At 39.6% G+C, this 24208-nt stretch overlaps 2 protein-coding genes across 4 annotated transcripts in view; both read right to left on the reverse strand.

Moving 5' to 3' along the window:
• Positions 1-8535, reverse strand: part of TAF2 (TATA-box binding protein associated factor 2) — a 60136-nt gene extending 51601 nt beyond the window's left edge. Inside the window, exons 1-3 of one of the 3 annotated variants that reach the window (XM_039715393.1) lie at positions 7789-8535; positions 6276-6330; positions 5364-5524 (exon numbers count right to left, since the gene is read on the reverse strand). In XM_039715393.1, coding sequence (XP_039571327.1) covers positions 5364-5524; positions 6276-6330; positions 7789-7841 — 269 coding nt within the window. In that variant the 5' untranslated portion in view covers positions 7842-8535. The remainder of the gene's footprint in view (positions 1-5363; positions 5525-6275; positions 6331-7788) is intronic. The other 2 variants (XM_039715392.1, XM_039715394.1) reach the window with 2 other exon arrangements.
• A 1120-nt stretch (positions 8536-9655) lies between these two features.
• DSCC1 (DNA replication and sister chromatid cohesion 1) lies at positions 9656-22708 on the reverse strand. Its single transcript, XM_039715395.1, has 9 exons — positions 22473-22708; positions 20712-20880; positions 18392-18526; positions 15312-15402; positions 14236-14374; positions 13490-13542; positions 12210-12364; positions 11497-11645; positions 9656-10707 (listed from the first exon to the last, which is right to left on the reverse strand). Exons 1-9 carry the CDS (start codon positions 22682-22684, stop codon positions 10599-10601), a joined length of 1212 nt encoding a protein of 403 aa, XP_039571329.1. The 5' UTR covers positions 22685-22708; the 3' UTR covers positions 9656-10598.
• Positions 22709-24208: the final 1500 nt, after the last annotated feature.

Genomic DNA, 24208 nt, shown 5'->3' on the forward strand with positions numbered 1-24208 from the left:
GTAAAAGGAACCCATTAAAGGCATAGTACCACAGATTAATCTTTTCATAGATTGAACTATTCTCAATAAACTGCATATGGCCATTTTAAGAAAAACAGAGCACATGCCAGAAGTTACAGTCCAAGGAACAATGATAAATTTTCCTAATGCTAAGTACAGATTGACAATGAGAAACAAATATGTATTCATGGTCTTTTCCCAGCAGAGATACATTCTGCTATCAGCATTCACCCCAAACACTGTTAATTACAGCCCAAGCACATGCAGCTTGAGTGACTGTAAAGCAGCAATACTACAGAGATTTATTTTTTAATATTACTAATTGATTTCAAACTTTCCATAGCATTTCACATTAGTAGCTGCACCAGTGCTATAAATGTATGTGCCAAACATATAGTCTATAAACCACTGTTTTCCTACAGTACTTAACATCAACTTGGCAAAGTAAGTTATTTGCTCTGCCTGTAATTCATTACTCTTCATAACCAGCAATTCAATTACTATTTTACTTTGCTTTCCATATAGAATAAGCACTTGATATTGGAGTACATACATAATATACCATTTAAAAGATACAATACATGCACATCTAGGTGATTGATTAATAGGTCAATGATTTGAACCTCTGTCAAGCTGAAAAACCTAATTTTTATTCCTGGTCAAATTTAAGGTCTTTGTCATCTCTTTTCAAAAGTGCTCTGAACCTTTGTGTCGTGGTCTAGGAATTCTCCTATTTAGTGTTTCCACTGAAACTACTCCAAACTACATGCCACTCTGTCTCTCCACCCTGACCCTGTGGTGGGCTGCAGCGGAGAACTGGGGCCACAAAAGGTAAAACATTATGGATTGACATAAGAATAATTTACCAGACAGCAATGAAACAAGACAACAAACAGTAACAGCAACAACACCAACAACAATGTGTATGAGAAAAGAAGTGAATGATTCATGTGGTATTGCTCACCCCAGGTAACTCATGAAAATACCTGACCCTCTGCCATGTTATGGGATCTGGAAGCAAGCCTTTTTCCCATCCCTGGAAAATGAGATAAGGTGGTATAGAATAATCTCCAGCCTTTCCCTGCTCCTGACTACTGCAAAAATGAACCCTGTTGTGGCCAGGACATTTTCTTTATTTCTAACAACGTCTATAATGAATTTTCAATTAGACAAGCATTGCATCAGTGTAAATAAAGGCTATTCCTGGCCAGGACATTTTCTTTATTTCTAACATCTATAATGAATTTTTAATTAGACAAGCATTGCATCAGTGTAAATAAAGGCTATTTATTGCAGCAAGGCAACACATGCTCAGTCCACCAGAAATTTTTCTATTTTGTACAAAGTCTAAAGGCTTGATCTTTGACTTCCCAGAACAAAAAATACTGCAAGACAGAGAAGCCCTGAAAGCTACCACATTGCTCTCACAGCTTACTGCTGCTTGTAACTAAAGCAACAGTGAAGTCAGAGGATATCAGAACATCTCCATATCTGTAATGTTTAAATACTACAGGCTTCAAGCTAAAAAAAAGACAAATGGAGCAGCACTGCACAGGAAAGCATTACGTTCACATTAGCTAGCTATACAAAAACATAGCTTCCTTTACACAATAGTAACAGTAAAATGCAACAGCTTCTCAGCCTGGCATCCTAATTATACCACAAATGTGAAGCACGACAGGATCACCACAAACTTCACTTATCACAGATCAAACCCCTGCACCCAAAATTTTGCTGCACCTGTTTAACAGTTTACAATCTCAACCATAAGATTAAGGAAAAAAAATCTGCTTTGCCTGTTTTAAATAAATAGGGCTGAGATACAAGCAGTTTCCTCTGTATTCAGAATATGCACTGAGATCTCTACAGAGAACACAGATGTATAGCCCAGAAAAAGCAATCTCTGACAGAATTGAAAAACAAGAATTTACAAGAAAAGGAAAGATGAGGAGCATAGACAACTGTAACACTCAAAAACAGCAGCCCCAAAACATGACCCAAAATAGACACTCTCCAACACTATATGCAGTCTCCACAAGGTTTGAAACTCTTCTCAAAAACATGAGCAAAATGGGATTCTCTGCCACCTTGTGTACACAGAGTAAAGCACTGTGAATTATTTCACACCTTACACCCCTGCTCAGGTGTTTGGTCAGTCAGGAAGGGACTGCTTTATCTATGTTCATCCCTCTATTCTGATATGAAAATGGCATCAAAGCTAAAAATATGCTAATTAATGGCTTCTAACTTTTCCTACAATTTCATTAACTTTTAATTACTTTTTTAGTAAGAGTTATTCTGATATTCAGGGGAACTGAAAAAATACATGACTGAAAAAAATGTTTCACCTTCTTCAACACTGAAAATGTGAAATGACAGAGACCACGTGTCAATGATATTTTTCCTCTAAGATGCTAAACTAGTACTATCTCAACTGAAAACAAGTTGAATATTTAAATTCAGAATACAAAGAGATGATCTCACAGATCTCACCAAGAAGTAGCAAAGAACATCATAGTGAAGCAGACAGAATTGTGTCATACATAAAGCTGAATTTCTCAACCCTCTTTTAACTGTTTTCTTGCATGCCAAAATTTGTACAACATAACAGTGAACCACTGCTCTTACTCTCCTATCAGCAAACATAACCTTTCAAATCAGAGATGCTGTAGCAAGTTTTCTAATCTTTACTCCATACAGAGTTTTCAATTTTAAACAGAAATCTGTTGCTAACAAGAGAGTAAGAAGTCTCAGATTACTTTAACTTTGATAAAAGGAAGGAAAATGTCCATTAAATTAACAACATTTCTAACTTACACCAAAGATAACCTACTTGGAAAAAATTTCTCCACAGAAAAGACTGTAAAGGTTGGAACAGACTGCTCAGGTAAGTGGTGGAGTCACCATTCCTGAAAGTGTTCAAAAAACTTGTGGACATGGCACCTGAAGACATGATTTAATGGTCATGGTTATGCTGAGTTAACTTATGACGGTGACTTGGACTTATGATTATGACCTTATGGGTCTTACCCAATTTCAATGCTTCTATGATTTTAAGTCTTCTTTTAGTAAACAACATCTAGGAAACTAAAAGCATTACCAAAACAAAAGAAAATGTTTGTATATACAATCTTACAACCTGAACTTATACTTGTTACACACCACAGAGAAAACTAAAGATGAGAACAAAATATTTATATAGGTTGCCAAGAACCATCTTAATTTCCCACTTACTAGTTCAACAGACTACTTAAGAAAACTGCAAAGGTAATGATCCCTGTAAGATCAGAAATAAACCATCATGTCTCATCTGTGTCCCACTCAAAATAATTGCTGCAGCTAGTTCAGCTGCAAGGGTACAAAGGACATCATCACTAAATTTGCCATAACAAATGAGAACTTGGAAGAGATGACCAGATGATGAGATATAGACTACTACAAACCACTACTTTTAGAAGCAGTTCTTTGTAAAGAAGGGCAGAGAAAACACACTGATGATTTTTTTGAGGTACTAATTTTAGAGTTTTTAGACTTCTAGGAATTCTGCTTGCAATCCTGCCTAAAGAGCACAGATGCTGTATTTAACTACCCAACTGTGACCAGGTATTTCAATGGAAAAATACACCTAACTTCATCTAACATTTTGTAACTGTCGTTGCCTTTAATTTCTGAGATACAGAAAGAGGCATACTAGGTTTTGGTTATGAATATTTAGTGACCTCTGTCTTTCAAAACTATGAATAACATAGGAGTTATGAAATAGAGAGATTTTCCATTAAGTTTGAATAGTTTGAACAAAAAACCCCTCACCTTCTCCACAAAATGATAGAGTTCTCTCTCCTCACCCCTTTTTAACATAATGGGTGTGCTCACTCTGATAATTTGAAATGCTGTCCCTTTCTCACATCTTCCAGGAGTTACACAGGATTCCAGTTATTACACAATCACAGAATGGCTGAGGTTGGAAACAATTTCTGAAAGTCCTCTAGTCCAACCCCTCCGCTCCAACAGGGTCACCTACAACCACTTGCTCAGGAGTATGTCCAGATAACTCGAATATTTTCAAGGATAGAGACTCCACAGTCTCTCTGAATAAATTGTCCCAGTGTTCAGTCACCCTCACAGTAAAAACTGTTTCTTGATGTTCAGAGGGAACCTCCTATGTCTCAGTTTGTGCCCACTGCTCCTGACAGTGGACATAAGTTAAAATACATGAAATTCTATCAGAATATGAGAAAATACTTTTTACTGTGAGGATCATCAACACTGGAGAAGGTTGCCTGGAGAGACTGCAGAGCTTCCAGCCCCAAAGATACTCAAAACCCAAAGGGACACAGCCCTGTGCAACCTACTCAACCTGTCCCCATGTGAGGGGACCTGGACTAGATGATTTCAGCCACTCTTTTGCAGCCTAAAGGACTGATTTTTTATCAGCTGCTGTTGAACAACACTTTCACTAGAAGTTTTTTAACAATTCAGCAAATTGTAAATTCAACCAAGCCAGCCAAAAGAAGGTGTGAGAATATGAATGTTCCAGCAAATCAAAAGAGAATACCTAGGGAAAACATTTGCCCATGATGCTCTTACCAAAAATGAAATGACTACAAGATCTTTTGGTAAAGCCCCATCCCAGGTCAGTTCCCTAGAACACACAGGATGCCACATGATTTTAAACATATTCTTTAATATGAGACACTGAAGAAATTTGAAACTTTTTCTTTCAAATTTGGAAGTGAGTTCAGGTTCTAGGACTTATACTGTTATGTATAAAAATAAATAATGAACGTTTGATTCCTTAGGAAAGGCCAAAAGCTGTACTTTCTAGCTCTTCACAATGATCTAGAATCCCTGCAATAAGGATTCTGAATTTTTGACATAATGAGCAATAGTGTCAACAACAAAAACATCAAAGCAAAACAAAATTACAGAATTAATATACTCAAATGGTTCAGTACCAAGACTCAAAGAAACTTCCATAATTCTGACAATAAATTCTGTGTCCTCTATAAATGAACACCATATTTGCAAACTGAATTATTGAAGCTCTTGCATAACTGATGAAAAAAGGAATACCGTGTCTGTCTTAAGCATACAGACCAAATCCAAGGCCTTTTTTTCCCATGAAGTACTTTGAAAAAATTTTTGATACTTTCACAAAACAATACAGATATAAAAGCACAAGAAATTCCAAAGAAGACTAGTGTAAGAGTCAAAATTATTGCCAAAATACTTCCCCAAAATTAGACCAGACCAAAAGTTACATTATGAAATTACCAGGTAAAACTTGACAGTAAAAAAGAATAGGGTGTACTTAAGAGCAACAGAAAACACTGCATCTGCAGAGTCATAAACACACCACTTACTGCTTTGACTCATGGTGACAGACCTCCAGTGTGGGATCATTATAGATGAAAGCTGCTTCTAAATCATTGACTCTCACTCTGTAAATCCGGCACTGTTTACTGTTCAGCTTGATTCTGTTCAGGTTTGCAACTGTGGGAAATATTGTGAGTTCCACATAACCCTACAAAAACACAAATCAACATCTTCTGTAAAATCTTTATCAACTCAAAAACTAGAAGATATAAAAAATTATTACCAATACAATTTTAAAAAATCACTAGTATAAAGATGATATTTTCATATTTAAAAAGGAAAATTAATTGCCCTTTACATTTTCTTTCATACCATTTAACAGGTGCATTTTTGCAGCTGTAAATGAAACAGACAAAACAAAAAATTCAATGTGACTGACAATCATGCCTGTTTTACTGGAAAAAATCTGCCTCTATTGACTAGATTTCAAGTTATTATGTTGTATGTTTTGGTACTTGAACTTGAGACAAGAATTCTTAAAGCCTAAGCAGAATCTTTTTAAACAGATATGTAGATTGACAAAGATCCTTGAAGGCTTTAGGCCTGAAATGACAAAAGTCTCTTCAAAGCCCAAGTGAACTCACATACAAGGCAGAAAACTCTGTAAGCCTATCCCAAACATCAGCTAACTCTATGGGAGTATGAATTTTGAACTGCAAATTGCTCTGTAATATTTACAATGCAGCAGCCTTCATTCAGAAATCTTTTTCAAGAAATGCTCACAATTAGAAGGAATTTTATCTCAAGCAATGACAGACTTATGAGAAGCATCAGATTAGAAAGTACAACCTATGAAGTAGCTAAACAGCATAATTAGCTTGTGAGAGCAGTTTTTTCCTCTAAAAGCATGAAGAAAACCCAGACAATTTCTACTTCAGACTTTATTAAGAAATACTTACTACAACAGACTTTCTCTGAAAATTTATGTTGTTGATACAAACTACCTGATGAGTTGTGCTGAAAGAAAAAAAAATAAGGTAAGGTTTTGCACAAATGCCAGCATTTAAAATAATACTTTAACCCAGTTTAACAAAGAGCCACGCAGCATATATGTACATAAAGATAAATATTGCAAATAGAATATACTTTTATAAAAATCATTAATGATTTGTTTCAATCTTTTATGTAGTCTAAACCAAATAACGAATAGAAGTTACCCACAATGTCAGGAAAGTCCCCCAAGAAATCAAACACATTATCATACCAGGATGAACACTGCTGGTAATACAGGAAGATAACATAATGTTTGAACACCACTTATTTGTATGTCAAAATAAAGAATTACAGATGGCAGTGTCCAGGTCTAACACTGCAGTGATGAGCAGTATCAGCAGTGGCATAACCCATAACACCTGCAATCAGAGAGCTGTGGAAAGTTTACCAGGAGAGCTGACACTCATACATAATTTAGGTAAGCAGGTATTACACATTAAAAGACACAGTATGTGCTTTTACAATTAGCATGCCTTAAGAATTTGTAATTTAAAATAATGCTAATCCATTAAACAAGATAGGTATTTTATACTAGTCAAATGCATTTGCTTGAATTTTGAATGACATATTAGAACTCCTGGTAAATAAAACTATTTAAAAGGTAGGAGATAATAAAATTCCAACTTTTTAAAAACCCTGTAAGTTATTTCTATGTCATTTTCTGTAGTGGGTGTCATCTTTACAGCAGTGGATTTCATGACTCAAGACAAAACCTTGAAAGAATTCAACTTCTATGGCACATCATGCTTTATCTGCACATATCCTGTGGATTGAGAAGTGACATTGCTTCAGGTGAAAAAATAAAAAATTCTTACAAGAGAATTACATCTAAAAATGTAATTCAGATTCAGATGTTACTTACATTAAGTGTATATGAGAAGACTGATTCTACTTAGAAATACATTCGTGTAAAAGATTTATAAAGGAATCAAAGAGGTATAACAAGAAATCTATTAAAATGCACTGAAATCCACCCTCAACTGCTTTGTAGCTTGGTTACAACTCAAACAGTTAATGTGTGAAAATGACAACTTGCTTAACAAAGCAGCTTGCTGCAAAGGCAAATACTTTTTAATACATAAAAAGCCCTCAAGTCAAAAGGGCTTTTGTTTTTGACACAGCAGTACATATGGAACATCGTAGTATGGTGTTTAGTACGGACACTGTGTGAAGAGATGTTCAAAGCTTGAAAAGTATAATGTAAATATCTTCGTGGGACTGCAAGGTTGACAGACCTGCTGCCCATGAGTAAGTCCATTTACACATTCAAACATACATCTGCAACACACATTTTCTGAATGCAGGCTACACCACAAGCAACAGCTCCTACTTAAATAAATCACTATTAATCAGCCTTTGGCCTGATTCAGTGTGCATTGGTTTCAAGTATAGCAATTTTTAAAAAAAATGGATACTTATAATTTATAGGGCCTTGGGCTTTCAAATCCTTTGTCTCCTTTCTTCCTGTTCATCCTGAACCGCAGCACTGAGCACACTCTGCTGACCGTCAGACTGGCATCAACACCATCCTCACTCAGCGCCTCCTTCGGTTTTCCCCCGTGTCACGGCGCACTTCATCTCTCATCTCCCCAGCGGCTGCGTGACCCCCGCAGTCAGGAATCCTCGGCCGGAGCGAGCGCCATCGCTACAGCAGCACCCGGCAGCGTTTGCACAAACCCTCCTGTGCTGCACACGCAGCCCCTCTCTCTGCTGGGCTTACGGAACCACTCCAGAGGCGCTTCCTCCCCACGGGAACTACGGAAAACAACCGGCTCAGCGGGCAGCGCCGGAATCAGGAGGGCCGCGCCAGGACGGCGGGGCAGGCACGGGGCTCGGCCGGCCGGGAAAGGCGCGGAGGGCGGCGCGGGCCGGGCGGTGGCCGCGGGTCTCCCTCAGCAGCGCGCCCGCCGCGGCGCTCCCGCAGCCGCCGCCATCTTGGCAGTCACCTCCGACCCCGCGGGTGAGAGGTCACGGCCCGACTGACTGAGCGCTGTCACTCCAGCGGGAACGGCTGCTGGGGCTTTGCTTTTTACAGAAAGGCAGACCGGAGAGAATAGGAAAATTAAAAAAAAAAAAAATTAAAAAAAAAGGAAGAATAAAATAACCCGGCAGAACAACCCAAAAGCCGAGGGGCCGCGCCGTGTCCCCGTGCGCAGGCGCCGCAGCTCGCGCAGGCGCGGGCGTGCGGAAGGCGGGAAGGGGCGGCGGGAGCAGCGCGCGCCGGGAGCGCCCCTGCCCTCCCACAGGGATCGCCAGGCTCCTGTGGGAGCAGGACACGGGATACAGCTCCTCCATAGCCGAGATTGTTATACGTGACTTCAGATTAGTGTATCCTAGGTTAAAATAAGTGGTTGCATCAAAGAAACTGATGGGGAGTTTGAAAGCGTCATTTCATTTTCAATGTGTGACAAAACCAATGAGGAGCACTGCACACATGGAATGATAACACTCACAAAATTAATTTAAACAAACTCTTCCAATGGCTGCAATAAAGCTCTATTCATTAAATACTTAATTTCTTATTTGTTTTACAAAGAAACACCTATGTAAATACAAATTTGGAGCACAAATATAAAAGTATCAATTGTGCTGTGTATTTCAACTGAGAGGTTTTCTGTGATGCAACGGAAGGAATTTCCAAGGAATTTCCAAGGCTTTTCCATTCACACAACCATTGATCTCCGGCAGTGAACCTTCTGGAGCTGTTGGAACCAGACAGCAAACAAGGCAGTCCCACCAGCAGAGCCATTCTGCATCTGCACACAGCTGGTCAAACACAGCAATGTGCAGCACTGGCAGCAATAAACACAGCTCAGGAAGGAGCTTTTATTCAGCTTTTTTTGGGCCTTCTGTGATGCAAGGGAAGGAATTTCCAAGGAACTTCCAAGGCTTTTCCATTCACACAACCATTGATCTCCGGCAGTGAACCTTGTGAGCGGAGCTGTTGGAACCAGACAGCAAACAAGGCAGTCCCACCAGCAGAGCCATTCTGCATCTGCACACAGCTGGTCAAACACAGCAATGTGCAGCACTGGCAGCAATAAACACAGCTCAGGAAGTAGCTTTTATTCAGCTTTTTTTTTTTCCTAAGTATGCACACAGTGTGCATCTAAAGAGTTACATTTGATTTAGGAGGAGCTTCTCTACTCTCCCCATTCACTCTACAGCTGGAATGCTGGCAGTTCCAAGGTATTTCCCACCTCCCATCTGAGTGTGATAGAAAAAATTGTTTTGGTATCAAATAACCAAAAACTGTTAAGCTTAAAATATAAACCTGAAAATGATCTAATATTAAACTCTGGTTTACTGACATGCAAACAATCCTTTTTAATGATTACAAAATTACCATCTCAGGCACACCACTTCATGACAGTATCACAAAACCACTCTGTTTCATTGCTCTCCATAGAATAATATTATCATTACAAAACGGTAAGGTTTCAAGGCACAATTTCTATATGCTGTAATTTGCCCTAAAGAAGTTTTATAAAAATAATTGTACTACAAAGTTTTGTAGGTTATTTTTAAAAAAGCACAAGTAGTCTTCTGTAAAGCATCAGTTTTACCTCAGCTATATTTTAATGTCAGTGTATAGGAAATTTGTAACACAATGTCCAACTACTCTCTCTAATATTCACACTTCACTGCAATTAGGTTTTTTTGTATCATATATAAGGCCATTCTGCCAAGTATTAAAGTGTCAGGTGCTTGTACTGATGGTGTTCATAGACATGACCTTAAAAAGAACCACTTTTCAAAATCAAGACTGATGTAGTCTCAGTGGGGAATGATTTGTTCATGAGCTTGATGAGCTCTGTGATATTCAAAATGTGAACACTGCATTGAAACTTTAAGAATGGCCACTAATAGGGAGAAGACTAAAATTTCCATTTTGCTATTCAATTCAATGGCTTGAATTATTATCAAGGAGGTTTGAAATTTTCATTTCAGACTTACAGATAAACAGATTACATGTATTCAAGAAGTAGTTGGGCAAAGGAAAGTTGGCAAAGAAGGCTGGCAAAGGAAGGTGAGCTGAATATCATTCCTTAGAGGCCACAAGTGTCCTCACACTCTCCTTAGCTTGGCACAAGACAAGTTCAAGTAGCCTAGCTTAAACTCAAGTACACTGTATAATGATGGTTGGCCACTCTTTTCCCCAGAAGGCAGCAGCAAGTAACATTCACTGCTACTAGATTCAGTATCCTCAGTTCTTCAAACAATACTTGTTATGAGATGGGTCTTCTGGAATTATAAACTTTTACACCATTCAGCATTGAGGAGCGAGCATATTTTGTCAGAAGAGCACCAACAGTCTGCTTCTCTGCACACAAGTCTCTACAGAGGAAATAAAGCACAGGACATTGCCATGAAGAGATACTCTCCCACAAAATGAATCTGTAAAATATTAGCAATTACAGCAATAAAATGGATTTGGATGTTACGAAAAAAACCCAGAACTACTGTAACTGTACATAATGCTTTAAATTACCTAAAGTTTAGAACTTACCTTGACATTTACACACTAGGCAAAACTACACTATTTACTTTAGAAAAAAGAATTTTGGGTTTTAGGCAGAGTTTTATTATTACTGTTCTCTAACAGTTTTCAATCTAGCAAAACAGCTAGCTCTGAACTATTCAGTTATATTACAGTAAATTTAGAGCCACTCATAAAAGGTTGATGCAGTTACTTCTTGGTTAGCATCAACATCTGCTCACATATCTCACAGCTGGAAATTCCAGATAATGCAGTAGTGTAAGTCTTAAGTACCAAAGGAACAAAGTGTGCAGTACAGGAAGCACTACTTCTTTATAGTTCTAGTGTTGCAAATATACAGACTCATTAAATGTCAGCAAATTTAGCCTTTGAATTGTCTGCCTTAATCAAATGAGAGTTATCACCCATTTAAACCCAGTAGGATCAGTTTTTTACACATATTTAAATCCAAAAAAGAGAGATACAGATCCCAGAGGTGGGTATTCTATTCATACAGAATCCATTTAACTTAAAATGCAAAGTATAGTAGTATCACTAAGGCAGTGATAGCTCATCAGAAGCCAGCTATACAATTAAGGAAGAATATAGTACTAATTATGTTTTAATAAAAATAAATACATCCTTACTGTATATAAGGGGTAATATCCACTTCTGTCCACTTTTCCCGTATGCCAAATAAGCTGTTGAATCTTTCCTGATTGTCTTCAGGTAAGTCTTCCACTTTTAGCAGAAAGATGGTCTCTGGTCTGGAACTTTTATCCACAAGAGCCAAGCCCTGCAGAACAGCATCAGAAAGGAAATGTTAAGAACCAACAGAACAATTAAACTTCTTTCTTTCTGACAATGTTCCATTTAAGTTGCTCTTTGCAGATCCAAAGCCTTCCAGAAGTGCCCTACCAGAGGCAAAGTGAAGAGGCATCATAAAGGCACTGTTTTACAGGCAGTATTTATCATTTCCTTTATGATAAGAAGGAAGTGAGAATCCATTGGGTTCCAACATCTCTCTGCCTGCTTTGAGCAACAGGATTCTAGTAGTGTTTGCTACTCTACTGCCTTCACTACCATCTGTTCAACAACAGCTTCAGCTTCTGTTCCACTCACATTTACAAGTAGTAAATTACAGCTGCAACCTTTCTTCACAGTGAAAGGTGCCTGAGTTACAGAAACCTGAATTACCATGATTTCAGACTACTGGTGCTCATGGAGGACATCATAAAGCATGCTTGAACTCAGAAGCTGACAGAAACAACACAATACCCAATAATGGATAAAATTTATATATGACACAAGTCAGTTACAGCTTACTCACAAAATAATCCATATTTCTTTACGTGTTTACCTGAAGCTGATCAAGCCTGGTTGTCATCCCCTCAGGGACACTCTGTTGCCAGACTTCTTCAAACTCTGACAGGTTGAATTTAACTGCATTCTGCAAAAGCATTTGTGCTATAGCTCTGCATATTTTATCTTCATGCATTGCAAAGAAAACCTCCCCTGCCGAGAAGCAAAAACTAGGTTATCTTGGGTTCATGCCTTTTGATAAAACAATAGCATTGTATTTCCATTCTGTTCTACAGTCTTCTATACACCAAGCATCCTTTCTTTTCTTTTCCTTGGAAAGTTATTTGACTTGGTATTAATTTGGATAAATTATGGTATCTTCTCATTCTCAAGAACAAATGATGCAGAATACAGCAGCACTGTCCCAACTACAGCTCTCATTCCTATTTCTGAATGGCTTGTAAACAAAACTTTCACTTCTTTAATCACTTTTATGAGATTATGAAGGGATGAGACTTCATTTTCTCTCACACCGACTTGGCTAAAATTTTCTGAACCAAATCAGGTATAAACACTTCCTTCTATTGGTTCAGCCACCTGTCTGTAATTCAGACTCGTTCCTTGGTGCAAATTGCCTAAATATATTAAGAGTCTGTTGTCACTCCAATGATTTTCTTATGTTCTTTAAGGTTGAGTGCAACTTGTTCCTTGTGCAAATTGCCTAAATATATTAAGACAAGAGTCTGTTGTCACTCCAATGATTTTCTTATGTTCTTTAAGGTTGAGTGCAACTCCTGCTTCAGCCAAAGTTGAGATGAAAGCCACTGTGGGGAAGAATTCAGACTGGATTAGGGCAGTGCAGTATTGTATCTGTGTGTGAGATGGACAATGGAAATCTAATTCCTACAACCAGTGGATCTTGTGGTGCTTTTCAAGAGATGAAATGCAGATACCTACTTCAGGCAAGCTGAATTCATGCCACTGAGTACTCATAATAGCACAATTAATTACTTAAATATCTGAGATTTGGCTATCCAAAGAGAGATGTCATCTAAATTTTACTAGTAAGCTCTCTTTAGTTATGAAATTATGGCTTGTACACACCTAAAAAAATCAGTTCCAGTACCTCTGTTTACAATTGTCTTGTACAGTTTAATAGCCTTTTTTTCCTATGAAACTTCCTTTAACAATTGTACTGATTTTTAGCCCAGTTTGCTCCCTCCTTATGCTGGCAGTGTAGCAGAGCCATTTGGGCCATTCTTCACAAAACCTACATTTTCTCACTAATAACTATTTCTTTTATACAAAGTTAAACCATGCAAGCTTTCCCAAACTTACCATCATCAACATATTTCCTGCCATAGCTTAAAAGAATGTGTTCTATCATCTCTCTGCAAAAAAAAAAAATCAGAAAACATGTTTTAACACTGTTTACTAGGACACTACTGAAACAGTTACCAAGAAGATTAAGAAATAGGTATGGAGAAAAAAATAAACTGAAGAGAATAGCTGATGAGACACATTTTTGTGGGTGAAATGCAGAAGCTGGTAAAAAAGTAAAAGAAGTAAAAGAGAGAAGGATCTCCCCCAAAGGTCTCTTCCACTTTCTAGTTATAACTAGCAAAGACTCAAATGCATAAGGGAAATAAGGAATAGACTCTTGCAATATCACTTTTTTTCCAATGAGAAAGAATTGTATCAGCAACAGTGTGGCCAGCAGGACCAGGGCAGGGTTTGCCCCCTCTCAACACTGGTGAGGCTGCACCTCAAATCCTGTGTCCAGTTCTGGGCCCCTCACTACAAGAAGGACATTGAGGGGCTGGAGTGTGTTCAAAGGAGGGCAACAGAGCTGGGGAAGGGTCTGGAGCAAAAATCAGATAAGGAGCAGCTGAGGGAGCTGGGAGTGTTTAGCCTGGAGAAAAGGAGGCTCAGGGGAGATCTTATTACTCCCTACAACTCCCTGAAAGGAGGCTGCAGCCAGATTTGCAAGACTATAATTTTAATAGACAGTTAACAAGTACTGGAATTACTCATAGTTACTAATGAAGGTAGGCAATTGTAAGTACTAAAAAATAATTGTTTACCTGGGTTCTAGAGATCCAAGTTCTTCAAGGCAGGCACAGAGAGGAACCTTACTCAAAGGCCAGGACTCTGAGTCTATTAGCTGAGTCACATGATTCAGGAGTTTCATCTCATAATCAAAGTCTAGAATTCTCCAATATCCTGCCAAACAGAGCACCACAAAACACTGTTAGAAGGAAAACATTAACACCTTAATTCTATTGCCACTAAGATACATTACTGCAGTCTGGACATCCAGGTCACACCTTTACAATATGCAGCAGCATCATGTTGTTTTCAGGATTAAAAGCTGAGAACAGGAGCTAAATAATGAGAGCATATGTAAAGAAGAATGAAACTTAATTACCTCAATTGTTTGGAATTCTTTAGTATTATTTAACTGCCATAAAACACTAAAAATATCACTCCAAGATGAATCAGATGTGGAAGAACTAATGCTCAGTTCAGGAACAGAACTGCATGAACAGAGCCGGCTGCATTGGCCCTACAAAGCAACAGCTCAGGCCCAGAGAAGTTCACAAAAATCCAGAAACCCAGATGACTCCAGGGCTGCCATCACCTTGTGTCCCAGTGAGGGTTTGGGCATGGCCAAGTAAAGGATGAACAGGACCTGTCCAAGGTGAGGCATTGCTCAAGCCTTTCCTCACATGGCACGAAGACACTGAGATAAACCAGGTCCAGGAGGAAGAAAGGACTATGAAAAGGATGGGGTTACCCAAGAATCAGCTGTTTTTGCCCCCAGGACTACAGAAAGCAGCACCCACTGATTCATGAAGAGTGTGACCTGCTAAAATATATTCATGCTGTGGGTGGGATACTCTGACACCAGTGTTGGTAGCAGCAAAAAAGGAGTTATCCTGGAAAGAGAGAGACTGGCAGTGCCTGCTCAGCTTCATCTTTCTGATCAGATTTGTAGCAGCAGAGGTAATGGATCTGTGGAAACAAGTCTTAGAACTTTGAAGTAACTTGCACCTTGAAAGACGAGGATGTGGAATAGGCCTTAGAAAAAGGAAACATACATTTTGGGGAAAATAGAGTTATTTCCTCATAGGTAATAATATTTTTTAGATACAAATACCTTCGATTTTGCAGGCATCTATAACCTGCAATTGGTGGAGTATTTCTTCTTCACTTGCTTGAATGAGACTTAACAAATCTTCTGTTGTATACTGCAACAAGGGGGAAAAAAGGAAATAAAAGAGGTTATTCTTACTCCTTCTTTGCTTCAGCAACCATACTAAATACATTATAAGCTATAATGAAGGAAAGACTGAAGATAGATGTTTTTTCCCCCAGACTGAATTTTCTAAGGTTTGCCACACTCTCTGAAACTCTTCTTGTAACTTAAAATGTGTTCTCAAAGGGTCATTCAATATAAAAGTCAGTCTAACTACAGCAAAGTCTGTACCAGATATAAGCAAAATACTCATATTCCCAGATTGCCAAACTAGCACAAGCAGACCTTGTAAGTGAAGTATCCCAGCAAGAATAAAAAGTCAATGTATTCTGGCTTTTCTGAAATCACATAGTATAGTCTGTGAGATTCAAAGAAAAGGCAAAGCAAAAATCACTTATCAGTTTTGGATAGAAGTCAGAACCTGCATTTAGTACCTCCACTGAGGGAAAGCCTCCTCCACCATCACCTCAACAGTTACATGTTGTGTTTTGGTGTCTGCTAACCAGTTGGCACACACACAGCACAGAGCCAGCCAGAACAAACACCTCCCTGCAGAACAGTTACGTGGCGAGATGGGAAGGTGCTGTGGTGATGGGTCTATGAAGGTGTGGGTGGATCAGAAGTTACCATGAGGAGTGAAGTGAATGGAAGAAATACCAGACTTCAATGCACTGGAAATAGGACACCAATTCCTTTATTCACAGTAGAGCCTTTTTAATCAACTCTAATATTAAAGTTCTGCTGATTGTAGCTCAAAAATATTTCCTATCAGGAAGAAAAACATTGGATTCAGTGTTGGATTGAGATCTATCAGACTATGAGAACACAAATGGAGCATACCAACACTAAGTTTGGAACATCCACATGTTAAAGAAATATTTAATAAATACAGAAAGGCCTCCACTTCCTGCTATGCTATTTCTATCATGAGGTCAAGCTCCCATCAGTATGTCAATGAGGGATGACCCTATCATACAGTACTTAAAAAAAACCACTGCTAGCAATTGAGAGCAAAAATATCCCCAGATCAGTATGTGTGTTTGAAGTTTATTGCTGCCATTCAGATGCCTTGCACAGAACTCCTTGGGATATGTTTCTGCTTTGAGGCAAGTCCAGCAATCCCAACAGCTTCTTTGAATACATCACTGCTCTCAGCACTGATGCTTTTATCAGCTGCATTGCCCTTTCAAACATAAAATGGGTTGACTTGCACCATGTCCACACCAGCAACATCCAGATAATGTATTTAATATGTTTCTTACCCTTTTTCTTATCAGATGTCTATGATCATCTGAGTATGCCCTGTCATTTCACATAAAATTCAGTACTAGCCTACATATTTATAAGCTTTTCTCTTGTTTGCTAAATCACAACACTATGCAACAGGTTCCCTACAGTGCCATGGATCTTTATGGCTCTTTTGCTAGGGTTCTCTGTGTATGATGCAGTCCCAAAAATCATGAGACTCAGCTTACAGTAAACAACCAAAAGAGTAATTTGTTTTCAAACAGATTAAAGGTGGCCCATTAATTCCCAGCACACGATAAATATTAAGTGTAAGCAAACAAAACAGTGGAAATCAGTACTATATACACTGTTTGGGATTTTAGTAAAAATTAGTCCCATAGGAAAGAGTTTGCCCCTAGAGAGCTTTTAAATTCATTTAGGAGTTCCACCAGAGACAAGGTTAAGACTTGTCTACATTTATCAGATATATCTAGTTGTTACCCAGTGAGCTCATACAGGAAATGCATTCTCCTTCAAAAATAAATGGTGATCAATCCTTAAACCAGTCATTAATGTTTGGGAGACACTGACATCTTTTTAATAATACCCAATACTATGAATAAACACTATTTCATATGACTTTTTTATGTTGCTAGCCTTTGACAATGCTTATAATTTTCAGACAACTTAAGCCCTTTAACCTTTGCCATCCCTTATTTTGCTCTATGTCCTTCTATGCCTAGATCAGCACAGGTAGGCAATTCTGGGGGCAAGATTCTGTAACTAATCAGAAATCAGCCTGTTAATCATCCAAGAAGAGAGAAGCATCATGTCTCTCCAGAGAAAAGTAACATCTGTGTTTGCATATCCAAGCACATGCAGATGGTTTGGTAGTGTCAGCTTCAATCAAGCCTCAGCATAAAATACATGGGAGCAACTACTTTTTGGTTTTAAAGTCAACAGGAAAACCAACCGAGCTAACAAAACCCCAGAATTTTTATTAGACTTTTGGCTGAGATCATATACTGCACAGGCCAGGTCTCCCTATTATTCTTTAGGTCCCAAATTAAATTTCCTGGAAACACCATAAAACAGCAGGACAGGATTTAATTTGTGTTTTCCCTTCTTTTTAGCATGTCCTATTCCATAAGCTAACAAAACCCCAGAATATTTATTCAGCCTTTTGGCTGAGATCATATGCTGCACAGTCCACGTCTCCCTATTACTCTTTAGGTCCCAAATTAAATTTCCTGGAAACACCATAAAACAGCAGGACAAGATTTCATTTGTGTTTTCCCTTCTTTTTAGTGTGTCTTATTCCATGCCTTATATAATCCCTGTTATTCTCTTCAACTCCCTACTTCTCCTTGTCATCACCAATTACTGACTGGCTCTAACCTCATACATGGCAGACCTGAAGAAGAAGGAAAGGCTGCATTATACCTTAGTCAACATGTAACTCTCAAGGAATTTAGAAAAGCTTCTGAAGGTTGTGCTCCAAGAAACTTCCCATAGGAAAAGAGAAATGCCCAGTCTCCTTCCATGTCCTTCATTTTCCTCTTTTAACTAATAAAAGGTTGCTTACCTGTACTCACTGGAAGTGCTACCAACAATCAACTTGTTTAGAATAGAAGGGTTAAAAAGTTAACTCTAAGAAGCATTGTGAGGAAAGGGATTTTTCTACTTCAGGATGTTTCTTCACTTTAATTTGCTCATTATCAATTATAAGAAAGCAATTTACACAGCTGATTTACCTTTGAAAATGTTGAAGCCTGATCTTTCTGACTATCAGGCCCTTCATATGGATCTTCCATTAAAAGCTTCCTCAGTTTCTTCAGTTTTGGTCGACATCTCCTTAATTCCCAATAGTTCTTGGAGAAACCAGCAATCTACAAGAGAAAACAATGAGTCATTAAACATTTTAATGTAGCATCTGGATTCAAAGCTGCTTACCAAAAATTATCAGCAAGCAGTGTTAACCCTGTCACTGAAAACAAGTAACTATTAATAGGGTAATTACTTTAAAGATAAAACAATCATTCAATTAAAAAAAATTTACTACAGACAATAAAGAATAAAAATCCAGTGTTGATTGATGAAAATATGTTTGTAGTGCATAAGACAAAGGTAACAACTCAACTCTGCATGCAAATAATTGGAAATCACCATGGGATATATTTCTGCACAGTTCACCTCAAAACTGCTTTTTGTCTTTACAATAAATTGTATTACTGCCATGAAAGCCCTCCTCTACTAACCTGTCTATCTTCCCCACTTCTTCCCACGCTTGGGATCTACTTCATGGTCTTTTTAATGAATCATAGTCCTAAGTTCAAGCAAAGCAGATATTAAGGACAGAAAGCTACACTTGCACACAACTGACAAGACATCTCTGTTCCTTGCTCTGAGCCAACACACAAATGAAAAGTGTGCAACAGGAACTCTGGCTGTTCTTGATTCAACAACACTGACTTACCAAAGCTTTACCTTCAGAGTAATCCTGAGGTGTTTCACGGGGTACAGCTTTGACTTACTGCAAGAGTCTTTGAAGAGGCCAGACTATTGGAGGCTTTCAGCACCATTTCTATTATTTACCAAACTGACAGGAATAGGAACAGAATCACAGAGGAGAACAGGCTCCAGCTTAGTGACTCCTGACCCAATCACTAATCCCATGTTAAAACAGCTTCCACAAAAAAGCCTCTAGGCAGTGCTTTAAAATACCCTAACTGCTTTACTGGAGTACTTGAGGTATTTTAGAATCCCTCGATTAAAAAAAACAAAACCAAAAAACCAAAAAAACCAACAAAAAAACCCCTAAAACTTTAAAATAATATTACATTTAAATCAACTATAAGCAAAATAAGCAAAACCACCCATATACAGAAGAAACTGTATGCAAATTCTAATACACAGAAATCTCTCAATTTTAATCTATTACATAATTGGCTTGGCAAAAAATTCAGCTAAACACCAATTTTCTGACAAACTTCCAAGCTTCATGTCAATTAGTATTCACTAAAGGGCTGGGCTTTTTTCCTGCCAAGTTGTTTTCTGATCATTTTGGTAATAAGAAGATGCTCTGTATAGAAAAGAAAATAAATAATTCTAATTAATATTCCAAAGCTCATGAACTGAGATAAGCTGTGTGAGGTGAATAAAATGGCAGATGCTTTGGCTGTATCAGCCATGCAAGTGACACAAAGATCAGCACCAAGAATGCAAGTGAAGGGCAGTGAAGCCCCAAAGTACTGAGTACATACAGTACCTTTTGCTATGTTTCACAATTTGCAGTCTTAATGAACCATCTTACATTTTTTATATCATTTTGAGAGCTCTTAGAAATAAAAGTTTTAAATAGATCCTAAGCAAATCACATTTCTATGATGTGCAATGTCACAGGAATAGTGAAATTATTAAATGTAGCAAAACAAAAGTATATGGAAGACTATTACTTTCTCATTAATTTACTTCAGCTTGAATTAACTTTTTACATTAGCTCATTAGACCTTATGGAAGAACTGATGTTGAAGTAGGATTATTCATCAATGACTCCATTATGTCCATTACAGCAAATAATTAACTACTAGTATTTGCCCAGCTATTTTAAATAGAATTTTATTGACTATGCTTCAGGAGGGCAGAGAACAATGAATTCTTACACTGAGAACTCTATAATCATTCCCTTTGACAAATGTTGTGATATGCTAATTGAAAGAGCCACCTTTGAATACACCTCTATATTTAAAAAATAGTATTCAGATGGTAAAATCTCCCTTTTGGGGAAAGCACTCCTAAAAATCAAGCTGTAAATAGCTTACTTTAAAAATAGTTGTTAACACTGAGAAATTATATTTTCTTTGCAAGCTTTTAATACCTACCACAAGTAATTACTATGCAATGAAAATAAACCACAGTTTTAACTTCTCCGAAACAATAATAATCATACATTACAGAGAAAGTTCAGCTGCCTGAAGAAAAGCTCTAAAGCCATTTTGGACAAAATACCAGAAATTACAGAGAAAAAGAAAGCAGGGAATTAAAGCAAACATATAAAAACCCTGAAAGGCATACCTGTGAATGAATGATATTACAAGATGTCTGATCTGCATTCAGCTCCTCTGGGGTTTTGCAGCCAGGAACAAACAGCAGCATATTTGAGGTATCTGCTATTTTCATGTCATAAGTTTTATCTTTGCTGCACAACACTGCGTGTTCATCCTTCTCACCACGAATTATTAGGCTGGGAAAAAAAAAACAACATGGAAATAATGATGTATTTTTACCTCTGTTTCAGGATAATATTTTCTCACATTCATACATTTGTAAAGAATTACAAACTGCAGTTCTGTTTGGTCACAGTTCAACAAAATATAAAGATGCAAATGTCAATTAATCAAATTGACTATGTTTTGCCCTCTCCTTTTAGTAGGAAAACTCAAAAGACAAGCATTCCAAGTTTTCATGCAGAACACAGTTGAATGCCTATAGTCATACAACAATACTCTCAACCCCCCTAAAACAGGGATGAAGTGATGCTTAATGTGTGAACTAGTTCTCTAATCTCAGAAATTAGATTACGAACTAGAGTTGTTCTTTAATGAAGACTGAAGCTGGCCCACTGTGAAACAAGAAAGCAAACAGAAATTGTGTTTATTGTGCAGAGCCCTTCAGATAATTAATACCTACTTTCTTGCAAATAATTCCAAGCAGGAAAAGAATAATCTTCTGGAACAACACTGGACAAAGAGACAATGCAAAGCACCCTCTTCAGCTCACATACTTGATGAAGTAAAGATTCTGCATTAGGTTTAGGATGTGATAATAACAAAGCAGGACCACGACAGGGGAACATTCAGTTCCTCCCAGGCTACACTAACCTAAGTGCTCAGATTCAATTCAAATAAATGCTCCTCTCGTTTCCCAAAGCCTGCATGCATGACCAAAGCTCAGCTATGCCCGAAGGTATCAACATGATGCAGGCCTCTAATTGATAATACTTCATCAGTATTGCACTAAATAGCAATGGGCTTACTAACATGCATCTCACAGAACTACCTTCTTTAGAGAGACTTCTCATTTTGCATCAAAGGTTTTTCTTATGTCACTGGCATTGCAGTAAAGGAAGAAATTTAAAACAGTATCAAAACCTTATCTAGAACCTGCTCTTGGTTCAGAGTTTGGTGGCACATAACCATCCACAATCTTATGCCCATGCTAATGCTGCACATCATTCCCTGCTGATCTGTCTAATTTGTAGGCAACCTGCCATGAATCAGGCATCGAGAGTTGTAACAGGAAAATCTCAAAGTCAGCGGGATTCTTTCAGAGACACAATCTCTTTTCTAAACCTGTACTTCTGATCACAGAATCACAGACTATCCCGAGCTGGATGTGACCCACAAGGATCGCTGAGTCCAGCTCCGGGGCTGGCACAGGACTGCCCAAAGAATCACACCGTGTGCCCGAGAGCGCTGTGCCAGGCTTGGTGCTGTGACCACTTTTCGGGGAGCCTATTCCAGCATCTTCTGAGTTTTGTTTAGAAGTCTCCACAGCAGGAAGTTTTCCATAAAAAAAAAAAAAACAAAAAAAAACCCTACACAAACACAGAAAATAAACCAACAAAACCAAACCAAACACGCTTCTTATAAGTGTAAACAGTTTCCAGTGTAACTGAAAAATAATCCAACAAAAACAAACCAAACACGCTTCTTATAAGTGTAAACAGTTTCCAGTGTAACTGAGACAGGTTTGAGGGATTTGGGGGCAGGCACGCAGATCCCATCAGAACACGAGCCCCGCGCCCCGCACAGCCCGGCCCCGCGCCCGCCGTACCTGCGCCCCGCCTCCAGCTCGGCGCACAGCGCCGGCTCCAGCTGCAGCAGGCAGCACTCGCCGCCGCCGGCCTGCGGGCCGAAGCTGAGGCAGTGCACGGCCGGCAGCAGCTCCGCCGGGTTCAGCTTGGCCGTCTGCAGCGTGGCGTCCACCTCGGCGCGGCTCCGCATGGCGGCCCCGGCCCGCTCCGAACTGCGCGCCGCGGCCTCCATGTCCCGCCCGCCCAGGCGGGGCCGGGCCTGCGGGGAGCGGGCGGCGCGCGCAGCCTGCCGCGCTTCCGCGGTTGGCGGACGGACAGACAGACAGACAGCGGGGAGGGTGGGAACGGCTGGCTGTGGTACCGAGGGGAAGGAATCGCTTCCCTCTGCTCCTCCGCCGGGTCTAATCTGGGACAAACCTCCCGATTTCTGTCTGGCTGCACAGGAGCCGGGCTGTGCTGCAGTAAAATCTCCCGTTATGCCAAAAATGCAATAAAAATATACAAAGTGCGCTAAACTAAGTAAAATGACAAAACATTGCACAAACAGGCTCAGTATGGTAGTCACTGCCCAGCTCTGAGGCAACATAAAATCATAGACGTGTTTAGGATGAAAAAGGCTTCCAAGAGCTAAAATCCAACCTTTTATCCAGCACTGGCAAGTCCAGCACTAAGCCATGTCCCTGAGTGCCGCACCTGCCTGTCTTTAAATGACCTCCAGGGATGGTGACTCCACCACTTCCCTGGGCGAGCCTGTTCCACTGCCTGACCACCTTTCCTGTGAAGACATTTTTCCCACTGTCCAACCTAAAACTGCTGGTGCAACCTGAGCTCACTTCCTCTCATCCTGTTACTTCTTAGCTGGGATAATTCCTGGCTGGCTACAGCATCCTTTCAGGGAGTGGTCGTGAGCAATAAGGTCTCGACTGAAACTCCTTTTCTCCAGGCTAAACACCCCCAGCTCCCTCAGCTGCTCCTCACCTGAGCTGTGCTCCAGACCCTTCCCCAGCTCTGTTGCCCTTCCCTGGACACACTCCAGCCCCTCAATGTCCTTGTAGTGAGGGGCCCAGAACTGGACACAGCTCTCGAGGTGTGGCCTCGCCAGTGCTGAGTACAGGGGGACAATCCCTGCCCTGGTCCTGCTGGCCACACTGTATCTGATCCAGGCCAGGATGCCTTTGGCCTTCTTGGCCACCTGGGCACACACTGGCTCATGTTCAGTCCTGGTTGACCAGCATCCCTTTTCCTCCTGACAGCTTTCCAGCCTCGCTGTCCCAAGCCTGGAGGTGTGCCAGTTTCAAAGTTTTTCCTTGACACCAAAGCATGACAGCAAGTGTGGAGAGAGGGAGATCGAGTGTGCAAGCCATCACAGTGGGTGGGAAAGCACTGCTGAGGTGGCTGCCACGCACTGGTGTCACTCACCCCAGCTCCTTCTGTCCCTCTGGGGACAGTCTGACCGAGGGCAGCTGCACACAGGCTCTCATCCACGCATGACCCTTAGGAAAGGGCTTGCGCAGCCTCCACACAGAGGTTTGTCTCCCTGTGACTCAGGGCTCAGCTCAGGCTCTTGCTGTGGCCTGATGTGGCTATGTCTGTCAGAGGAAGCCGTGAGGAAGTGCTCGAGCTAAAGCCATGACACAAATGAGTGGAAGCCACAGGCATGCGCAATTATTGCAATGGAAATAGTCTGCAGCTCAGACATGCAGGGGGAAGTCTATCGACATCCTTAAACTGTAAGAAGAGAACAGAAGCAGAGGCT

Source organism: Passer montanus, unplaced genomic scaffold, assembly GCF_014805655.1.
Source record: "Passer montanus isolate IOZ18808 unplaced genomic scaffold, ASM1480565v1 scaffold33, whole genome shotgun sequence".
Lineage (NCBI taxonomy): Eukaryota > Metazoa > Chordata > Aves > Passeriformes > Passeridae > Passer > Passer montanus.

Bases quoted from the DNA above. Each gene is read 5' to 3' on its own strand.
- DSCC1 (XM_039715395.1), bottom strand. From the start codon at position 22,684: ATGGAGGCCGCGGCGCGCAGTTCGGAGCGGGCCGGGGCCGCCATGCGG. The intron at 18,527-20,711 runs GTATGCCTTTCA...TTTCTCTTGTAG, and splicing joins GTAATATCATTCATTCACAG to ATTGCTGGTTTCTCCAAGAA. The intron at 13,543-14,235 runs GTAAACAATTAT...TTTTTTTTGCAG, and splicing joins CTTGGATCTCTAGAACCCAG to AGAGATGATAGAACACATTC.